An 18,763-nucleotide genomic window follows, 5' to 3' on the forward strand; every position below is an offset into this window, starting at 1 on the left:
ATAAATATATAAGACATGTGAGATATATTATTAATGTTATAATTGCATTCCTCTTTTATTGCCACTCCATTTATATTCATTATCATATTATTATTATTATTACTGTTATTATTAATTTTATTAATATCTATTATTGCTTTCTGAGCTCTGTTTTATCGCCGTTCCATTTATATTCATTATCATATTATTATTATTAATTTTATTATTATTTATTACTGCTTTCTGGGCTCTATTTTATTGTCACTCGATTTGTATTCGTTATTATTAGTATTTTTTACCTTGTTCTCTCTTATTGGTTCTATACCTTCTTTTTGTAATAAAAGACTTTTCCCCGTTTGTGTATAACAATAAATATTATCGCTGTTATTGTGTAGATCTATAAGCTCGTGGCATTATCATGATATAAATTTATAAACATAAAAATGTATTATAATATAAATATAATATTAATACCTCTTATTAAAAAATAAATTTTGAAGAATCTGCAGATGTAATGTATGTTATATAATGTATATTATACCATACTATAATATTTTATATACTATATTATAATATATGCATTCGTTTATTTCAGATAATGTTCTAATATATGTAGCTATCACTTCGTTTCATTTTCCAAATCATGTTTCATATGGAACATACTATACTATGATGTATACTATGCATATACTATACTATACCATGTACTATAACATATACTATAATAATAGGATACAGTGAACCCAGTAAAATAAACTACATATACTATACTATACTTTATACTATAACATATACTATAATAATAGGATACAGTGAACCCAGTAAAATAAACTACATATACTATACTATACTTTATACTATACTATATACTATAATAATAGGATATATTTGGGACACCGTCCCAGCAAAGAGCCACCCTAAGGCACACCTTGGGGCCCGATTATGCCAACGATTCGTCGATTCCGTCCGACCGACTCGTCCACTAGCGAAACACGAGCCGCCTCCTAATGGGCAAAACGGCATCGTCTCGGTTTCGCGGAGGAATCGAATAACCCCCGGGGTTTCCAGGAGGGGCACGGCTCGTTCCTTACTGTGGGTTACGCTCGCGACGATTAGAAAAGAGCCGCGGTCGGGCGATGAGATTAGCAATTAAGGGGTAAAACGCGGGTCGCGCCGCGTATCGATCCGTTTGCACGTCAAACAACGAGCCGGAAAAAAAGATGAGCGGCGTGTACGGTTCGGCCAGAAAAAGAAAACAGGGGTGAGCGAAAGCGGGGTATTAATTTAAGGAACGTCCGTAATTTCGGGGGCGGGGCCGTGGCGTCGCGGCGTTTCCGCTCCGGTACGGGGGAGGACAAAACGGCGTGCGCCGCCTAATATTCCGTGAACGTCTGGTCCGGGGAGCTTTCCGTGGGATTCCTTTATCACTTTGCCGCCCGCGAAGTATTCAATATAACCGGCTGCATTATGTAGCGAGTTGGACAAGCCTCTTCGCCGTGGCGGCGAGGGGGCGGAAAAAAGTTGGCCGCGTAAAGTACACCCGGTTGCTTGTCTCGCATTTCAACTAAGCCGCGACGGAGGCCCGTGGCTGGCCCGCGCGGTGTCGACGATCCCGAAGGAGGAAAGGAGGAAGGACGAAGTATCACCGAAAATATACGATTTGGATTCTGTTCGAAATTTTTCGTTGCTGTGTACAAGTAATCTAAAATAAAATATTACGGTATAAACAATATTAAGAAATATATATTGGATCTGAGAGCTTAGGATTCCCTTGAAATAATCGCTGAATTCTTCTATTTTAATATGGTATATGAAATTGTAATATTGTAATAATTAAATTGTAATAGTTTGTAGATAAATTTTTGATAGAATTGGTCAACTTTGACTGACGATAACTTTCTGAAAAATTATCCTTCGACGACGATTCTTTTTTTAGACTAAAGCTTGAAACCTCCTCTTTAAGACAATCTTTCTAGATTTTAAGTTCGATGAATAATTCGTATTAAAAATTGCTGCGAACTTTGACTAATCGCACAGACTTGGCATAATTTTTTTTTAAGATGCCATTTACGGTGTAATGAAGTACGATCCTTCCCCTTTAATTTAAAAAAAGCGAAAAGCATCTGCAATTTTTTCCCCCGATGTTACAGTACTTGAAAGTAACCCTTGCATTCCAACCTGCACTCAAACTGAAATTGTCACAGTGATAATATTGCACCTGGCGTTGAAACGAATTCACCGATATAAAAAATAAATAACGATACAATCTCGTCAGCGTCGCAAAAACACCACCCCCGCCGCGAAGGTAACTAGCACAGGAATCCCGTGTGAGAATGCGGCGGATCGTCGACAAGTATTTCGACGGGAGTTGAAAGAACTCGAAACGCGTCCGCGAGCCAAATTGTTCGGAATTCAGCCCACCCCTAACAGCATCGCTGATGGGCGCGTTCGATGTGGAAATATTCCGCGCGTTCTGCTGATCGCGTTCCGCTCGCCTACACCCGCCCACAATACTACATACCCCCCCCCCCCCCCCCCCCCCCCAGTGTTTGAGGAAAGCTAGTTACGGATGCACAATAGCGGCGAAATAATTACTCTCGCGCAAACCAGCCGGGGCGAGGCAGAATGTTGCGTGCACGTCGAGCCGAGAGCAGTTTGCTGAACGGCGCATCGCTCGATTTCGTCGAACAATTTGCCGCATGATGCTGGAGGAGGATCGTCGTGGATCAAAAACGTGAAGCCTACACGTCTTCGAAGGAGTTTAGTTTCGATCGTCGGGAACTGCCACGGCCGCGTTGCTCCGGCAATCGTCGGCAAAGTTTTCCCGATCGAACGCGACGTGTGCCGTGTTTTTGAAACATTCAGAAGCGGGAAAGCGAGCCGGGAGACCCGTGAGGAGGGGTTGGGTGGTGGCCAGACGCTGGCGCGGCCGACCTCTCCGCCTCCGCCGAAATGCACATTCGCAGTAACTCGTTTCAGACTGCTGATAAATAGTTCACCGGTTCGCCGTAGTCGAGACAGACCGTAAGAGAAAAGAAGGGGGCGAGAGCCAAGAGACACTCCGCGCTCGAGTGCGCGCTCGCGTAAAGGACGAGCGACCGGGTAAAGAGATACGGAGGCTTGAATCTTTTATGTCCTCGGGCGCCGTCGACTGTTTCCTTCTGCTTCCGACCGTTATTCTTTCAACGTTCGTTTCACGGCGCCCGTTTCCGCGCAATTACAAGCTTTCCCTCCTTACCGTCGCGATCCGTAACCCCCCCCCCTCCCCCCCCCCCCCTCCCCCTCCAACGGCGCTAAGTGCGAGGCGAAGAAACCGAGTCAATGGAGAATACCGTCCGCTGCTCGGTAGCGTCGCGATGCTGGCCCCTGAATTCGTAAAGGCTCCCGAACGCGCTGCAATGTTGCGAGCTTGGGGAGCTCTGTGCACGGCTATCCGCCAGGCTGCCGCGACGTTTGTCCATCGGTTGGAATCCTTAAGGGGCCAGCAGAAAGAGAAACAAAGACGTGTCCTCGCGTTACAGCCGCTTCCGGGCGATTTCAACCCTGCTGTTCTCCTCGGCTCTGTGTATCTACCCTTTGCCAGCACCCCGTCTTCCTTTATGCAATGTTTATATACTTGAACATTTTTTCGGGGAATAAATGTAACATTTATTGCGCGCGGAATGTATTTGGTCAACCCCTTGCACTATGATTGCTTTGAGCAATTAATTATTCTTTATTTTTTATAATTTGCATAATGAAACAATATAATTTGATCCCTGGATTATAATAATAGGAGACTCGAAATTTATTTCAATTTGGAAGGAGTATATAACGTTTGTATTTAGTGGATTATAGTATCATATGATATTGTATGGAATGATGTGTGATATATGGTAATGATGTTTGAAATGATTGTTTTACGATATTGTATGTAATATTATATGTAATACTATATAAATTGATACAGTTGATACAGTGCAAGGGGTTGACGAACTGCATACTGTACTCTGTGATTTTAATCTATGCACTTCATGCTTCATCTGTCTGGAAACCAACCCTCCGATAAGTATTGACATTTATTGACAGTAACATATTAACATTCATATACATTTTATGCCCATTAAAATGAGTATACTATAAATGATATAATATAAATACTAAAGAAATATAAAACTTGCTAATTATTGTTATTCACCAATCCCCATGCGCCTACTGTCGGCTCGATAATCCAATACCAAATAAATACAGAAATAAAATATCACCTTTTGTTCTCTTACTACGGCCCGAAGGGATTCGAATGGCGAGACAAAGGTGACGAGAACAGCAGAGTTAAAAATAAAGTTGTCGGCGATGCCACCCCCAACCTATGCACAGGATATCTACAAAATCATCGTCGTCATTCTGCAGATGCATACAATGCAATAGTACCCGTATATCCGAAATCCAGAGATATTGGAACAATAGAATAATCCCTCTTGTAGGCGTACGATGCAGCCTACTCCTGCGTAGCTTCCTATGTAGGAAGTGTCTCCATCAGCCAATAGTGTCAATAACAACACGTGTTCTCGCCACTTGACTTGATAACCCACTCTCGCTGATATCGGATACCGTTGTGTCTCGCCTTCTAGGTCACTGATCGCGGTGTTCCATGATAGGTCCTTCATGGTGTTTCCACGAGCGGCCGTATTACAGCTCTAGAAGGAGGCGCTCTGCCGACGAGCTATCCCCTCGACGATGGTGCAACGAATTCGGCATTAATTTTCACGCGTTGCAGAGGCCGCCTTCAAATGCCAAGTACCTTCCAAATGCAAGGTACCTTGTGCAAGGTGACCTCAAATATACCAGGTGACAATTGATCCCAGGTCTCTTCGCGATTAAAGGTTGTTAGTCGAAAAGGTGGCTGGGCAAGTTTGTATCGATCTCCGGCCGACGGGCGAGGAAAGAGCAAGGTTACCTACTCTAGGGCGTAGCTTCTATGGGCAGAAGTCGGGCAGGCAAGGAGGTCGAAGGCTGGCAACGTTTAACATCGTTACGTGGATCACGGAAGCCCGCGACGCCGTAGTAGCGATCGCGGACACACCGCGTCGATACACGTGTGCCCCCGAGAGTCCGGCAGCACGCTCCCCGGCTACCATCCAATGGCCTTGTGCTTACGCGGTATCGATCACGCGGCCGTCTAGTTGATTCCGTACACTCGGACTGATCCTCCTGCGGCACCCGGAACAGGGAGTGTCCCTCGGACACCGACACACAAAACGTACCCACCCGCCCAGTTTCCTCGTTCCCTCGTTTCCCTGTTTTCCTGCTGTCTCTGTCCACCCCCGTCGAGCGAGTTCTGGCGGACACTCCTCGTGACCTGTGCGTTGCCACCAGGTAACTAATCGAAGTGCTCCACGAGCGGAGAGCACATCTTCGACCTGTCCGAGTATCTGAAGAACGACTCCCGATGGAATCGTTGCAGTTATCTAGGCTAGATTTTTATCGGATGCAGAGTCTACTGAAAAGTGAAAACGTTGCAGTCTTCCGAGGTAGATGCAGAGTCTACTAAAAAGTGAAAACGCTGCGACTTTTCAAGCTTGATTTTTAGGGGGTCGCAGAGTCTACTAAAAAGTGAAAACGCTGCGTCTTATCGAGCTAGATTTTTATAGGATGCAGTAAAGGTGCCTTATGGTTCCTTGGCACGGCCGCGGAAAGATACAGTTTTGCGATAGGCTAATTGTAGCAATGACTATTTCTTACCCCGTAGTGACGCATGATTTTCTTCTTGTTAGAGAACAAGTCAAATTTTGGTATATCGTCGGTGTAACGGACGCGCGCTTGGAAACAGCGGGGTACTCTCAAGTAGCCGGCCATGGTTTCCGGTTCCTGTAACGAGCGAGGATCGTGGAATAATTTCGCGCGTTTAAAGAGAGGGAGAACAGAGGTTGGACTGTAATAGAATCGATACAAAACACCGGGACGTACCGAAAAGAAGAAGAGTCGGTCGAGAGGAACGGTTATGACAGTTGCTGCGATTGGTTTGCCAACGTTGTTAAGGTTGTAGTTTGTCTTTTGTCGGCGCTCGTTCTTCTGTCGGCTGTCCACCCGTTTCGAGCAGGTAAGTCGAATCGATTGGTCCGCTGTAAAAAAAAAAGCGAACGCAAAACAGTCTCCGTTTGCATAATTCTAGGCTATAGTGGAGGCGCGCAGGCAATAAAATGCTTAACAGGCGAGGCCCATTCAGGAAAGACGTCGTTAAACATTCGCAACGGTTTCCGACAGACGAATAAGAAACGCGATAATAAAAAGAAATTATTCAGAGGGCGTGTGTAAAGTCGACGGAGCATCCTGGCCCGCAGGATAATATCAAATATTTAACAGCTGATTGCACGTGGCCGGTAAAAGCGCGCCCTCGACGAATCACGGATCGATGCGAATTCCTTTCTCGAGTGTTTCGAGCATCCGAGCCGCCCTGAATTCAATTTCGCCTGCAATTAAACGTCGAATTAATTCGATAATACTACTAGAATTATATTAATTAATGAATAATAATACCGGAATTATATTCGGGTCCAGATTCTCGTTAATTCGACACCTCGCGGGACACACTTCGATTGCTTGTTTGGAAATTCCATTGTTGCAAAGTAAACCCTTCTCCGATGCGTTCTCCGGCAGAAATAACAGACCGCAATTAAAGGCATCCACGTGCTCTTGCGTCCTGCAATAAATAAACATGATAAACGATTAATTACGGCGGTAAAATACGACACCGAACATCCCCGGTAAATTAGCAAGATAATTAAAAGCGCAGCACCGCCGACTTCCGGTGAGAACCCCTGCGGCGGAGGGTTCGCGAAAATGGAGCCGACAGTCCGGAAAAATTTAATCGGTGAAAGAAAGCCGCGGGGTCGGCTGCAACAGCGTCTCCCGGCTATTTTTATCGTCGCCATCCGTCGGGGTGCGAGGATAATCGCGCGAAGGTAATCTCGAGTAAAAAAAGGGAAAGTCCGATATATCGGATCCGCGATCGTGTCCACGTATGTATCCGCACGTGTTGCCTCCGTCGCAACAATAGGGAGTCGACCGTCGACTTTCAAACGGTGCCAAAGAGACGGAGAAGGCTGTCACGCTGGCCAGTTTTCGGACAGGTTGCCGAGCAGTTTTGGCAGCGAGCGCGCCGAAAACAGATCCGGGAGAGTCAAGGCTCGCGTATCCGCGAAATTAATGTCGCGGCCCGACGAGAGAAGGGAGAGGCTGACAAGTCCGGGGAGAAGGTGAAAGTGAGAACCGTCCGAAGCAGGCATAACCTAAAAATAAAGCTGCGGAAGCGCACGGTCGCTGGATAGCAGATTTCGCGGCGTATCGCGGACACCGTCTCTCGGCTCTAGGTGAACGTCTGGACATGATCGTGCCCTAGTTGCTGTTTTAACGAATGACTGCTGGGAAACGAGGAAAGTATGGAGGTATCCAACGCAGGGGTCGCACGGTCCCAGGTTAACACGGTTAACCGAAAAACTTGGTCCGAGCTCAGAACCATCGTCAGCGAACTACGCAGAAGATTGTCCGGGGTCTCCGCCGTTTCCGTGCCTGGCTGCATCAGCTTTCGATCCCTTCCCGATGGACGGTAAGAACGTTATTTTCACTCTAACCTAACCTCAATCCGCTTCTGACTCTCTTTCCTGTTGCACGACTTCTTCCGTTCGCGAAACATTCTTCTGGGTTAACGTGATTCTCCTTCTACCAGGACCAGGATATATTTCCTCAGCAGCCTCAACAACAGATGGGAGACCACTCTGCTGTACGTGGACATTGCTGACTTCGATCTTGCCAACGGACACCTTCTTCACTGGCAACCTGTGATTGAAGCGAACTTTCAAACGTAATGCAATTACTTTTTAACCAGGCAGTACACACAAGAACTTCTGGAATAGAAGCAATGTTACTCGTGGAACCCCGATAAAAAGTCCTACATATTGTTAATATACAAACATCGTATACATATACGACTCTGTATTAAAATCAGTGCAATGTAATAATAATAGTAGAGTCTTTTAATAGCGGAGGTCCATTGAACTCCAATGTGTGTACTGCCAGATCAAGAAGTGCGAATTGATTTCTATATACTTCATGGAAATATTTTTATACGGTTACAGAGTGTCCAGCACTAAAATCTTATCGAGGGAGGAACAATTGCTATGGGAGAGGAAAAGATTAGTCACTTGCGGAATTACCAGTTATGAAATTCATCCAGAAAGTGGGAAATTAGTTTTCCCAGCTGCTAGTAGCCTTTATCAATGTATAGATACAGGGTTTATGGTAATCTTCTTTGTTCGGTTTATGATACTTGCCGTAGCATCCAATTGAAATAGTAACTAACAAGATATGTGTTTGAATGGCAGGCTGGCCCGCTGTTTCCGTCAGAAATTCGAGCTGCGACGTCCGGCGCGAAACTGTGCCCACAAATTTGCCCATGGAACAACGCACTGATCGCTTACACATGTTCCGGCGACCTGTACCTGTCTCACAGTGTCACCGGTTCCTCTTTGAGACTGACGCATGCAAGAAAAGGTGGAAGGAACCTGACGGACGATCCGCGTACAGCGGGAACTCCGTCTTACGTGATGCAAGAAGAATTCGCCAGGTATATATTGCAAACACAGCGACTTCCGTGTTTTCATTATTGTATACCGTGTAAATGTGTGCAGGTACACCGGGTATTGGTGGCAGCCGAAATCCGACGACGGCATGTACAGAATAGTCTACGAGGAAGTCGACGAGAGCGACGTGAAAATATTTTGTTTCCCATCACCGTCGAACTCCGAGGAGATCGATGAATTTCGTTTTCCCAGAGCCGGCACTCCGAACGCGAAAAGTTTCTTGAAAATGGTGCAATTCTATATCACGGAATCGCAGGAGATAGTCGACATCGACATCCTGGAGCTACAGTACCCGCTGCACATGATGTTCCCTTGGATGGAATATATGGTCCGAGTGGGGTGGACGCCCGACGCGCAATAGTAAGTGAATATGCCTGTTGTATCCCCTGTTTTCCTCTTGAGAACAGTAACGATCATAGCTATGTCTTTTTGAACATTTAGCGTCTGGGTGCAGCTGTTGGACAGAAAGCAACAAAGGCTCGAGTTAGTGTTGTTATCGATAGATAATTTTTTCGAACCGCCCCCGAATTTATACAGTTGGGAAAATCAATTTAAACCGTTCTCGGCGAGCATCCAAGCGATATATTCCGAACGAAGTTCGACATGGATCAATCTGAACGATCTCTTATATTTCTTGCCGTCCGACAATCCGTCGGAAGTGAAGTTCCTCTGGGGTAGCGAGGAATCCGACTATCGGCATCTGTATCTCATTACATCTAGAATATCAGGTAAAAAGCATCGATGACTATTTATTGGCGTCGCTGAAATTTCGTTTAATCGAGGCTGTTTTTTCTTGGAAGGTATAAGCAACGGAGTCGAGGAGCCGTCAGGCGGAATGGAAAATGTTTCTCTGCAACCCTTCGTCACGTCCAAGGTTGCCTTGACTCAAGGAAAATGGGAGGTGTTGGGCAGAAAGCTGTGGGTGGACGAGGCCAACTCCATTGTATATTTCCGTGGTTTGCGCGAAGGTCCGTTGGAGCAACATGTGTACGCGGTTTCATTGAATCGGCCATTGGAGATAAGGTTGCTCACGAGGCCCGGTTACAGTTACAACAGTATATATTTCAATAAGGAATGCACGATGTTGGTCACTGTGTACAGTTCCATCAAAACGCTGCCCACTTGCCAGGTACGGGCAACCACGGAGATCAAGGATTGCTCGCGATGACTTTCTATCGATTGATTTTTATAGGTATTCAGAATAACGCAAAAAGATTGGACGGTGGACACCATCTGCCTAACTCCTGTCGGATACTTGCTGGAACCGTCGTCTCCCGAATCCGAATTGTTCACGCCGGAAATTTTCACCCATAAAATATCGTCCGGCGACACCATTTACTCCATGATTTTTAAACCGCATAATTATAAACCGGGCGTCAAGTATCCAACAATTGTGAATGTTTACGGCGGACCCGAAGTGCAATTAGTGTCGAACACATTTAAGGTCAGCTTCGCGGAGTCGGTGAAAGCTTCGGTTGAATTTCCTGGTGCGAATTTTTCAAGCGTTTGTTGCTTTTCCAGGGAATGAGGCATTTGAGGATGCACATGTTGGCTGCACAAGGTTATTGCGTGGTGTTAATTGACAACCGTGGTTCTCATCACAGAGGTTTAGTGTTCGAGGGCCATTTGCAACACAGATTGGGAACGATCGAGTTGAGCGATCAAGTCGAAGTGCTAAAATGGTTGACAGAAAAAACAGGTTACATCGACATAGCTCGCGTGGCACTGCACGGCTGGTCTTATGGGGGATATTTGAGCCTCATGGGCTTGATACAGTACCCTGAGATATTCAAGGTATTTTATCTTAATCTCGATAGAGTGCAAACAAAATTTTAATTATTTCAACATTTTCAGGTAGCGATCGCTGGCGCACCAGTTACGTCTTGGAACTGCTACGACACCGGCTACACCGAACGTTACATGGATCTGCCTCAGAATAATCCTCCTGGCTACATGTCCAGCTCGATTTTAACGTACGTCGATAAATTTCCCGACGAAGAGAATCGATTATTGATCATTCACGGGCTGATCGACGAGAACGTGCATTTCTTTCACACGAGCCAGTTGATCGACGCTCTCGTCAAATCCGGGAAACCATATCAACTGCAGGTCTATCCGAACGAAAGACACAGTCTTAGAAGTTTAGACGCTAGTAAACACTACGAGACCACGCTATTATTTTTCTTGCAAAACAATTTGTGAATCCATTTGTTCCCGATAGGATATAAAACGATAAAACATTGGTTAAAACAGGATTTTAACAGGTTCAGTGTGACTGCCATTACATTATGTACATACATTAAAGAAATTGAGAATTGTTCGTCGTGACCCATGAGTCTCGCGGTGAGATTGCCTAAACACAAACACTCAATATTTATCTCTCGGATGCTATTTCAGTTCAGAACGTACATGAAGAGATTGTTATCAGTTAATGTTAGTGGTATAGAGAGAGAGAGAGAGCGAGAAAGAAAGGGAGAGAGTGAGAAAATGTTGCCAGCATGCAGTGGATTGCATAACTTAGCAAACATAATCGTGCAGCCGTTTTAACAAAGTACCGTAGAGCTTTACAACGATGAGATTGAATGTTAATTTTCTAAGAAAATGGACAATACTCTTAACTCCTCTGTACATATATACATATATGCATCCCTAGAACAACATAAAATTTTTTTAGAATTGTCCTCTTAACTGTACTTACAAGATATACATAATATTCGCTAGAAATATATATATATATATATACATATATATATATCTTTCTTTTGGCTGTCACTATTTTACGTTTGATTACTTGTGTACATACGCGCGAGCAATCATTCACATTTTTACAATAAACATTAATGAAAAAGTGTTTGAATAGATTGAAATGTTTACACCGTCTCACCATCGCAAATAAAATAATGGGATACATGTTTTTACAGCCGATTTCTTTCATTTTGTATTCAGTTAGCGTTTATTGTTGTTACGAAGGCCGGAAGAATTAATTGCATAAAATTAATGGGCATATACCGAAATGATTTCAATGTATGATTATATTTCATATTTTATTACTCAAATATACATTACTGGTTAGTACGAAACGTTCTAGTTTTATTATTCATATACCTGTGCAGGTAAAGCATTCTTTTTCTCATCTCGTTCCATTTTGCCGGGGCAGCTATTGGAAATATTCCCCTCTTCAGCACTTTCCGTTTTCGTATTAATATTTGATATTCGGTTCCCTTTACGCCTCTCAACCAGGCTGGTACATTATACAGGATTTTCGTTGGATGAAGATCGTTGCTTCCTAAAATGTCTATGTAATCGTTTTGACCAAACAATGCGTTTTTCTGGCTCCAAGGGGTGGCCGGTCTGTAAAATGGCATTGGCAATCTCTTGTCGCTGTTACGAGGCAGGAGTCCTTCCCATTTTATCGGATCCTCGTAACCGTAACGTCGCACGAGACGACCTCTCTTTACTTTGTCCTCGAAGTAGCGAAATCGCACCGGCGTTACTTGCGGCGTCCATGCAGTGATCGCTGATCGTATCGTATTCATAAACCACGACATGCTGGATAATTTCAATAATTATCGTCAATACGAAACGAACTGGTTTCAAAACATAACCACACTCTCCGGCAAATACTTGTTGTTTAAAAACTCGATTGTAAAAACCATACGCAACTCACCTTTCACAATTAAAATAGTATGCTGAAACTCGAGTTTTCGAAATGGACCTCTCCGGATTTGGGTTATCCGTTTAAACTCTTACAATGTCTCATAAGTTTGTATCCTTTCACAACGTTGTTCGAGACTCGAGATTGGCCCAAACAACTCAGGGCAGGTTAGCCTACTACACGATTGTTGGTTCTAGCAAAATGTTTATAATGCGCGATGTTAATAAAATTATAGAAATTTATCGACGAGAAATTATAGAGAAAGAAACAGCGTTCGTTATAATTTGTTGTCACTCGTGAATAACTAAATCTTGTTTATATCACACAGGTTAGTCTCTTACGTAATTGATACGGGAATGCCCGAGCAAAGTTGTGAAAAGCGATTTATTAATGTAGTTCGATGGCAAGATAGATAATTAATATCTTAAAATATGCACAGAACAATGAACTTTGTTGCGGGTATAGTTATTGGCAATTAATTTACGTTATATACAGACAGAAATGATTCTTACCACATCTGCATAAGGCTCGATGCAAAATCCCGCACGAATCATCTGTTGCTGAAAGTATAACATCACCCTCAGATGGCGAGACTGTACAAAACCTGTGACAGATGTAGATGATTAACATTTTCTACCTTGTTAACAATTTCTAATATTGAGCCAGTCAATAAATTATTTTGATGAAACTTCAACCATCCTGTACGTATTAAACCAACTATTATTGTCACTTACCAACGAGTAAACAACTGATGATAAGTATTCTAAGGATGACCACTGTTCTACATCAAACGTGAATAATTAATGTCACTGGTTTAACAATTGCACGTAACATTGCTTCGATTAGAAATAAGAAATACTTAATTGAATTATGAATGTGTTAAAATATTAGAATCAATTAGCTTCCCCACAATTCTGTACATTTGGCGCCTCTGGCGGAGAAAGGGTGAAGCTTTTTTCGGAGGGAAAACGCTCAAACTGTTAACCAAATCTGAGCTTCTTTATTTCACCGAAAGAGGGCACCTCATACACAGACTACGGTTCGCGTAAAAACATTATTTCTGATACAATTAGGGAACAAATAAAACCAAGTATATGGAATTGTTCAGAAGAGTTCACTGCATTGAGGACGCGTAAATAAAGCAATCGGAAACGCTGCAAGACATAATTAGTTAACATAATATTTGACCAACTTCAAAGCCCGATTAATCACGTTTGACAATATCGTAAATTGTTTGTTTATCGATGCAGCAGAGTCTTCTGAACAATTCTGTATGCTTGGCGTAGTTATCAGTACCCTAATTTTGTCAAAATTACTGTTTTTACACGAACCGCAGAATGAATATGTGGTGTCCTCTGTCGGAAAAATAGAGAAGCTCGAATTTGGCTAACAGTTTGAACGTTTTCCCACTGGACCAATTGGCGCCACATACAGGGCTGAGGGATTTCTTCTAAATAAACTAATCGATTCTAATATTTTACTTAGCTTCTTACGGGAAACGCGAGAACTAGAAATTATTTATTATCAATAAATTTGTACTTGAAGATGCAAAAGATAATTAGAAACGCGTTGCTTTTTAATACTGTCAAGACAGAGTATTTCAACAGGTTTCCTGCTTTTGTTTGCAGATGGTTCTACCGTCTGTCGGAACTTTTCAACATGGCTGACTATCCACGTGGGTCTGGGAGCAACTTGCATTGTTTACATGCTACTGAATACACGATCGACGCGGTTTTACAATGGTTGAGGAGCCAAATGCCATCGAGAAAGTCACAAGAATGGAAGACATTCTTGCTGACAGTGCTGCCGTGAATGACGCGGACACCTCAAACACAAAAACCGTGAAAACTAAAAAGAAAAAGGAACAGCTACCAGAGATTCCAAAAGGGAAGCCCAAATCCGGAAGAGTGTGGAAGGAACAGAAGACGAGGTACACAGAATCTAGTTTTTCCTAATTCATTGTGTTTAGAGTGTCCCGATGCACATGCCTATTTCTTACAGGTTCTCCTCCATCGTCAAGACCCGGGGCATACGTCTGTCCTTCGAGAAGAAGCAGAAGCTGAGGGAGGACCTGAAAAGAGTCAAAGAATTGTCAAGATCGATCAAGGCCGAGAAAGCTGCGCAAAAGGAGGCCAAGAAGGAAAGGAGAAGAGCAAACCTGAAGCGTGCCGAAGAAAACCAAAAAAAGAGCGAGGTTGTCCAAGTGGTGAGTAGGAAATATATAATTATGCGATAACTGTTTTATAGACATATGAAAATATATTTCTGTGTACTTCGATCTTCACCTTCATTCAAACTACAACTCTTATTTCAGATTACAAACACGGCAAAGTTGAAAAATATCAAAAGAAAGCATCTGAGAATGATACAGAAAAGGGACACGCTCAACTTGTAAAATACATACATTATAAAAATAAACGCTTGTTAATTTATATATGGTTTTATAGGCTGTAAGATATGCTCTCGTGAATAAACGAACGAAAACATCTTCGTATAATAAAATGATCTTACGGTTAACGTTATCACTATTTAACTATCCTCCGGAGGCTCCACCATTCTCTGTTTAGTCGCTCTAGGTGCCTGTTTATTCACAAATCTCTGAAGCTGTTCTTTCAACTGGTACGTTGTTGGCTCGGTCCACTGAAAAAAACAATAATATTATCTAACGACGTCGGATAGCATCGGCTCAGCATTCGCTTAGAAAACTTACCATCGACTTAACCCATTTCGGCAAGTACGCCTTGTTATCCGGCAGCAAAAATCTGAAATCGACAATCCGATCGTAGTGAACCATCCCTATATATCGCCCACCATTTCCACGATTATACGAACCTTTCGTCCACTAACAGGACCGCTCCCCAATCCTCCGCGTGTCTCAGACAACGACCCAAGGCCTGGTTCAAAGCTCTGAACGCTTGGACCGTGTACCAGTCCGAGCCTTTTAACAACCTCCTCCCGGTATTCTTGTCGTTATATTTAAATTTCATATCAATTACCGGATCCTTTCTTACCGCGTACGGTATACCGACCTGCAGAAGGAATACTTAATCTCTCTCTCTCTCTACCACGTTTCAATTTCCATGGCTCGCAGTACTTACGGTTACCACGCAGCGAGCTTCGTCGTCTCTGAAGTCGATTCCCTCCGCGACCTTCCCCCGGAACACCGCCAGGAACAGGGCACCGTTGATTCCACCGCTCGGCCCGGCCGACGTGTCCTTTATGACTTCCCGATACTCGTCCATTATATCCTTCAAATCGCCACCGTAACGAGGCTCTATGAATACCTGCTTTATACGGCTGATTTTCCTCCAGATCGATGTCTTCCTCCATCTCTCCAGTTGATTGTTCATCATGTGGTACGACGAGAAGAAACAGAGGACACCGTGGGGCACGGTCTCGCAGACATCGACCAATACGTTTCCCAGCTCGTCCTGCAAAGTGATCATTCAAAATTAATATCAAGGATAAGAGAAAGGATTTAGAAATTAATTATTTACTTAAAGGGGAAGATATCGAAATATTATATTCTCAAGATGGAAAGAATTCTTTGAGATTGCATTTCACGTGTCTAATTTTCTATTAAGTTAAGTGTTAAATATTCTACTTAATATTATTTAATTTTTATTCCATCTAGCATCTACATTCTATTAGCACTAGTATCCCATTTAATGCAGTGTCTTAAGCAGATGCAACACAGAAACAATATTTATAAATATCTGTACTTCTCAAATAAAATATTGGTTATATTATTAATTAAAATAACAGGCCAGGATGCTGCTAGATCCGAAATCATACCTGGAAGGCCCAGCTGTTGACGTTGTTATAGGTAGCCCTCAGAGAAATCCCGTTGGGTCCTTTCGACACACAGGTGGCGTACACTTGTTCTTTCGGGATCACGTGGCCAGCGTTCAACACGTGAGCAAACTCAGTGTTCAGCTCACTTTTGAAGGACGTGGTCGGCGTCAAGGTACCGGACGCAAGGATTATACACCGAGCCGATTTCGCCAGGGGTTCGAAGATCACGCCGGAGTTCATGCACAGCAATTTCAAGACTCTCGTGCGGTTGTTCTTGCCCGAGGACCAGGTGTCGTCCGGGACCTAATTATCGAGCAGAACGATATACTAAATTTTTACCAATCTTGAAAATCCATTTCCATTCTAATATATTAAAAAGGACTTGAATTTAATTAGGGGTGAAAAAATTCCAATGGAATCCACTATTGATCAATTTGAAATTTCTAGCTTTATAATCAATTAACCCCTTGCACTTGTTATGTCGATTAACATTTCGTCCTTAATCATTTCCATGTTACAACTGATACAATTGTTATTTATTGTATATTTGCGTTTAGTTTCGTTCTTAGACTTTGGTGACAGAAGAATTAAATTTTGTTTCAATATCGTAATAAAAAGTATAATTATTTTGTTATGAGTGTATAGATCATATATGACATAATCTATGATTATAATAATATGATATAAGAAACTATCAAATATGATATAGTGCATATATGTATGCATTATGGTTCAAGGGGTTTATATGATACAATCTATGCACTCATATAATAAAATCTATACATGTACAGTACGGTGCAAGGCGTTAATTAAATCGCTCCGTCTTCGCGCGAATTTTAGGGGTTGGTCGCCGCGGTTAAAAGGACTCTATTCACGTGTCTGAAGTTCTTCACTGCGGTCTCGGTCACGCAGGCCCTGAAGTCGTCCCTGTACTGCGGCGAGGAGATCATTTTCATGGCGTACATCAGGTGCTCGAGCAGGACCCTGGTCGACGGGGAAATCACGGACATCGAGTGCTTGCCCTGCTGCATGCGACTCTCTTCCTTCACCTTGTTGAAGTCCTCGATCGCGGAGGTGCAGGAGTTCACGAAAGATTGGTACTTGCTCTCGCCGATACCGTGCATGTTGAACAGCTCCAGCAGCTCGGCGCCGCTCCAGTACGGGCTCGACAAGTCGTCGGCGTGATTGTTCTGTTGGCAAGTCGGGATTAGGTTCGATGGAGACACGCGACGAAACGGTGAAACGGCGAACAAACTTACGACTTTCTCGAGCGTCGCGTCTTTTAGGAATTCCACGAACTTCAGCAAGTAGGACTCCAAAGTCTTGTACGTGAAGGTATCGCTGGTCTTGACGTTCGCGATGTCCTTACACTCGTTCGCGGCCGCCACGACGTATTCGTCCTGGAAATCGTGGCTGGCTACGTCTCTGCATATCTCTTCTATGTTGTGCGCCTCGTCGAGGATGATCACTTGGTCCTTTAGGTCCATTTGCAGCTACGATGCATATAATAATAATAATAAAAATAAAAATAATGATAACGATAGTTAGTAATAGTAATAAGATAATAATAATTATTATTGAAATATGTTAATTGTGTGAGCTCCTCCGATACAGAAAATTTAAGAGTAAACATTAAAAGGAAGGGTGAAAAGATGAAAAAAAGGAATACAGTGTAAAAGAAATGAAGAAGTTAAAATAATTATTATAATGACACTGAATATAGATTAAATGGAAATAATAGAGAAAGGAAAGAGCCGATAATTGACAATATTAATGAGTATTAAAAATGCTAGTAATAATAAGAATAATAGTAACAATATAATAATATTAAAAATAACGAAAATGAATTGTTAAAGAATCTACTGCGAAAGCAGATCGCTGTTAGACGCAGTCTATTTAAACAAAGTAATAAGCGCGAAGGGCGCGACGAGAGGTTCGCAAAGCGAAAGAGCGTGAATTTTGCGAAATTCCTGCCCTTTGTAAATTGTATAAAAATGCGACAGAGGAGGTAGAAAAAATTCTCAAGTGGTCTGTTTAGCAGACACTCACGCTGGAGCGGATGTCGGGGTCGATGATGTAATTGTAGGGGCAGAAAATAATGTCGGCGAAGTCCATGAGGTTCCTGGCAGCGAAGTACGGGCACAGCCCGGACTCTTTCCCTATGGCGACCAGATCCTCGATGTCCCATACCGGCCCCAGGCCACGCATCTCCACCGCGTGGAAATTGTTCAGAACCTTTTTGTTGTTCTCGTTGTAGAATGGGCACCCTTTGTGCTGCAAAGTTAATGCACGTTTATCTATTCAGCTATCTATCTATCTATTTATCTATTTAGCTATCTATCTATCTACCTATTTATCTATTTAGCTATCTATCTATCTATTTATCTATTTAGCTATCTATCTATCTACCTATTTATCTATTTAGCTATCTATCTACCTATTTATCTATTTAGCTATCTATCTATCTACCTATTTATCTATCTATCTATCTGTCTATCTATTTATCTATCTATCTGTCTATCTATCTATTTATCTACCGAGCTAGAAAATCATCAAAGCGTACCTTCTGAGGATCCAGCAGCTCGTTGCAAAGTTCCGTCTTATTCCTGTTAGATTGCTGTATACAGGTGTGCTCGCGACTGCTCAAAATGGTCATCCTGTAAAGTAGTTATCAATTTTAAGGGTGCATTAAATATAGAAGCATTAACGTTCTTTA

The 18,763-nt window shown here is 42.8% G+C and overlaps 5 protein-coding genes across 5 annotated transcripts in view; 2 read left to right on the top strand and 3 right to left on the bottom strand.

Moving 5' to 3' along the window:
• LOC144471711 (uncharacterized) overlaps positions 1-6,058 on the bottom strand; it is an 83,854-nt gene extending 77,796 nt beyond the window's left edge. The window contains exons 1-2 of the mRNA XM_078184023.1: positions 5,926-6,058; positions 5,701-5,826 (exon numbers count right to left, since the gene is read on the bottom strand). Coding sequence (XP_078040149.1) covers positions 5,701-5,814 — 114 coding nt within the window. The 5' untranslated portion in view covers positions 5,815-5,826; positions 5,926-6,058. The remainder of the gene's footprint in view (positions 1-5,700; positions 5,827-5,925) is intronic.
• An 838-nt stretch (positions 6,059-6,896) lies between these two features.
• LOC144471709 (dipeptidyl peptidase 9) lies at positions 6,897-11,671 on the top strand. Its single transcript, XM_078184020.1, has 10 exons — positions 6,897-7,564; positions 7,685-7,819; positions 8,094-8,256; positions 8,340-8,581; positions 8,646-8,957; positions 9,039-9,325; positions 9,398-9,726; positions 9,790-10,041; positions 10,119-10,391; positions 10,452-11,671. The coding sequence occupies exons 1-10, from the start codon at positions 7,398-7,400 to the stop codon at positions 10,797-10,799; spliced, it is 2,508 nt and encodes an 835-aa protein (XP_078040146.1). The 5' UTR covers positions 6,897-7,397; the 3' UTR covers positions 10,800-11,671.
• Positions 11,607-13,180, bottom strand: Mrpl51 (mitochondrial ribosomal protein L51). Its single transcript, XM_078184024.1, has 4 exons — positions 12,987-13,180; positions 12,765-12,856; positions 12,265-12,445; positions 11,607-12,146 (listed from the first exon to the last, which is right to left on the bottom strand). Exon 4 carries the CDS (start codon positions 12,143-12,145, stop codon positions 11,660-11,662), a length of 486 nt encoding a protein of 161 aa, XP_078040150.1. The 5' UTR covers position 12,146; positions 12,265-12,445; positions 12,765-12,856; positions 12,987-13,180; the 3' UTR covers positions 11,607-11,659.
• A 690-nt stretch (positions 13,181-13,870) lies between these two features.
• LOC144471714 (coiled-coil domain-containing protein 86) lies at positions 13,871-14,765 on the top strand. Its single transcript, XM_078184025.1, has 3 exons — positions 13,871-14,182; positions 14,254-14,458; positions 14,567-14,765. Exons 1-3 carry the CDS (start codon positions 13,992-13,994, stop codon positions 14,645-14,647), a joined length of 477 nt encoding a protein of 158 aa, XP_078040151.1. The 5' UTR covers positions 13,871-13,991; the 3' UTR covers positions 14,648-14,765.
• LOC144470914 (Fanconi anemia group J protein homolog) lies at positions 14,168-18,703 on the bottom strand. The gene is made up of 10 exons (XM_078182504.1): positions 18,611-18,703; positions 18,097-18,321; positions 17,307-17,540; positions 16,923-17,237; positions 16,048-16,350; positions 15,351-15,683; positions 15,085-15,281; positions 14,963-15,014; positions 14,764-14,892; positions 14,168-14,323 (listed from the first exon to the last, which is right to left on the bottom strand). The coding sequence occupies exons 1-9, from the start codon at positions 18,701-18,703 to the stop codon at positions 14,782-14,784; spliced, it is 1,863 nt and encodes a 620-aa protein (XP_078038630.1). The 3' UTR covers positions 14,168-14,323; positions 14,764-14,781.
• Positions 18,704-18,763: the final 60 nt, after the last annotated feature.

Source organism: Augochlora pura, chromosome 6 (genome assembly GCF_028453695.1).
Source record: "Augochlora pura isolate Apur16 chromosome 6, APUR_v2.2.1, whole genome shotgun sequence".
In the NCBI taxonomy this organism is placed as follows: Eukaryota; Metazoa; Arthropoda; class Insecta; order Hymenoptera; family Halictidae; genus Augochlora; species Augochlora pura.

Bases quoted from the DNA above. Each gene is read 5' to 3' on its own strand.
- LOC144470914 (XM_078182504.1), bottom strand. From the start codon at position 18,703: ATGACCATTTTGAGCAGTCGCGAGCACACCTGTATACAGCAATCTAAC. The intron at 18,322-18,610 runs GTACGCTTTGAT...TTAACTTTGCAG, and splicing joins AGCTGCTGGATCCTCAGAAG to CACAAAGGGTGCCCATTCTA. The intron at 17,541-18,096 runs GTGAGTGTCTGC...TATGCATCGTAG, and splicing joins ACCCCGACATCCGCTCCAGC to CTGCAAATGGACCTAAAGGA.
- Mrpl51 (XM_078184024.1), bottom strand. From the start codon at position 12,145: ATGTCGTGGTTTATGAATACGATACGATCAGCGATCACTGCATGGACG.
- LOC144471714 (XM_078184025.1), top strand. From the start codon at position 13,992: ATGGTTGAGGAGCCAAATGCCATCGAGAAAGTCACAAGAATGGAAGAC. The intron at 14,183-14,253 runs GTACACAGAATC...TATTTCTTACAG, and splicing joins TGGAAGGAACAGAAGACGAG to GTTCTCCTCCATCGTCAAGA. The intron at 14,459-14,566 runs GTGAGTAGGAAA...CTCTTATTTCAG, and splicing joins AGAGCGAGGTTGTCCAAGTG to ATTACAAACACGGCAAAGTT.
- LOC144471709 (XM_078184020.1), top strand. From the start codon at position 7,398: ATGGAGGTATCCAACGCAGGGGTCGCACGGTCCCAGGTTAACACGGTT. The intron at 8,958-9,038 runs GTAAGTGAATAT...TTGAACATTTAG, and splicing joins TGGACGCCCGACGCGCAATA to CGTCTGGGTGCAGCTGTTGG. The intron at 9,326-9,397 runs GTAAAAAGCATC...TTTTCTTGGAAG, and splicing joins CATTACATCTAGAATATCAG to GTATAAGCAACGGAGTCGAG.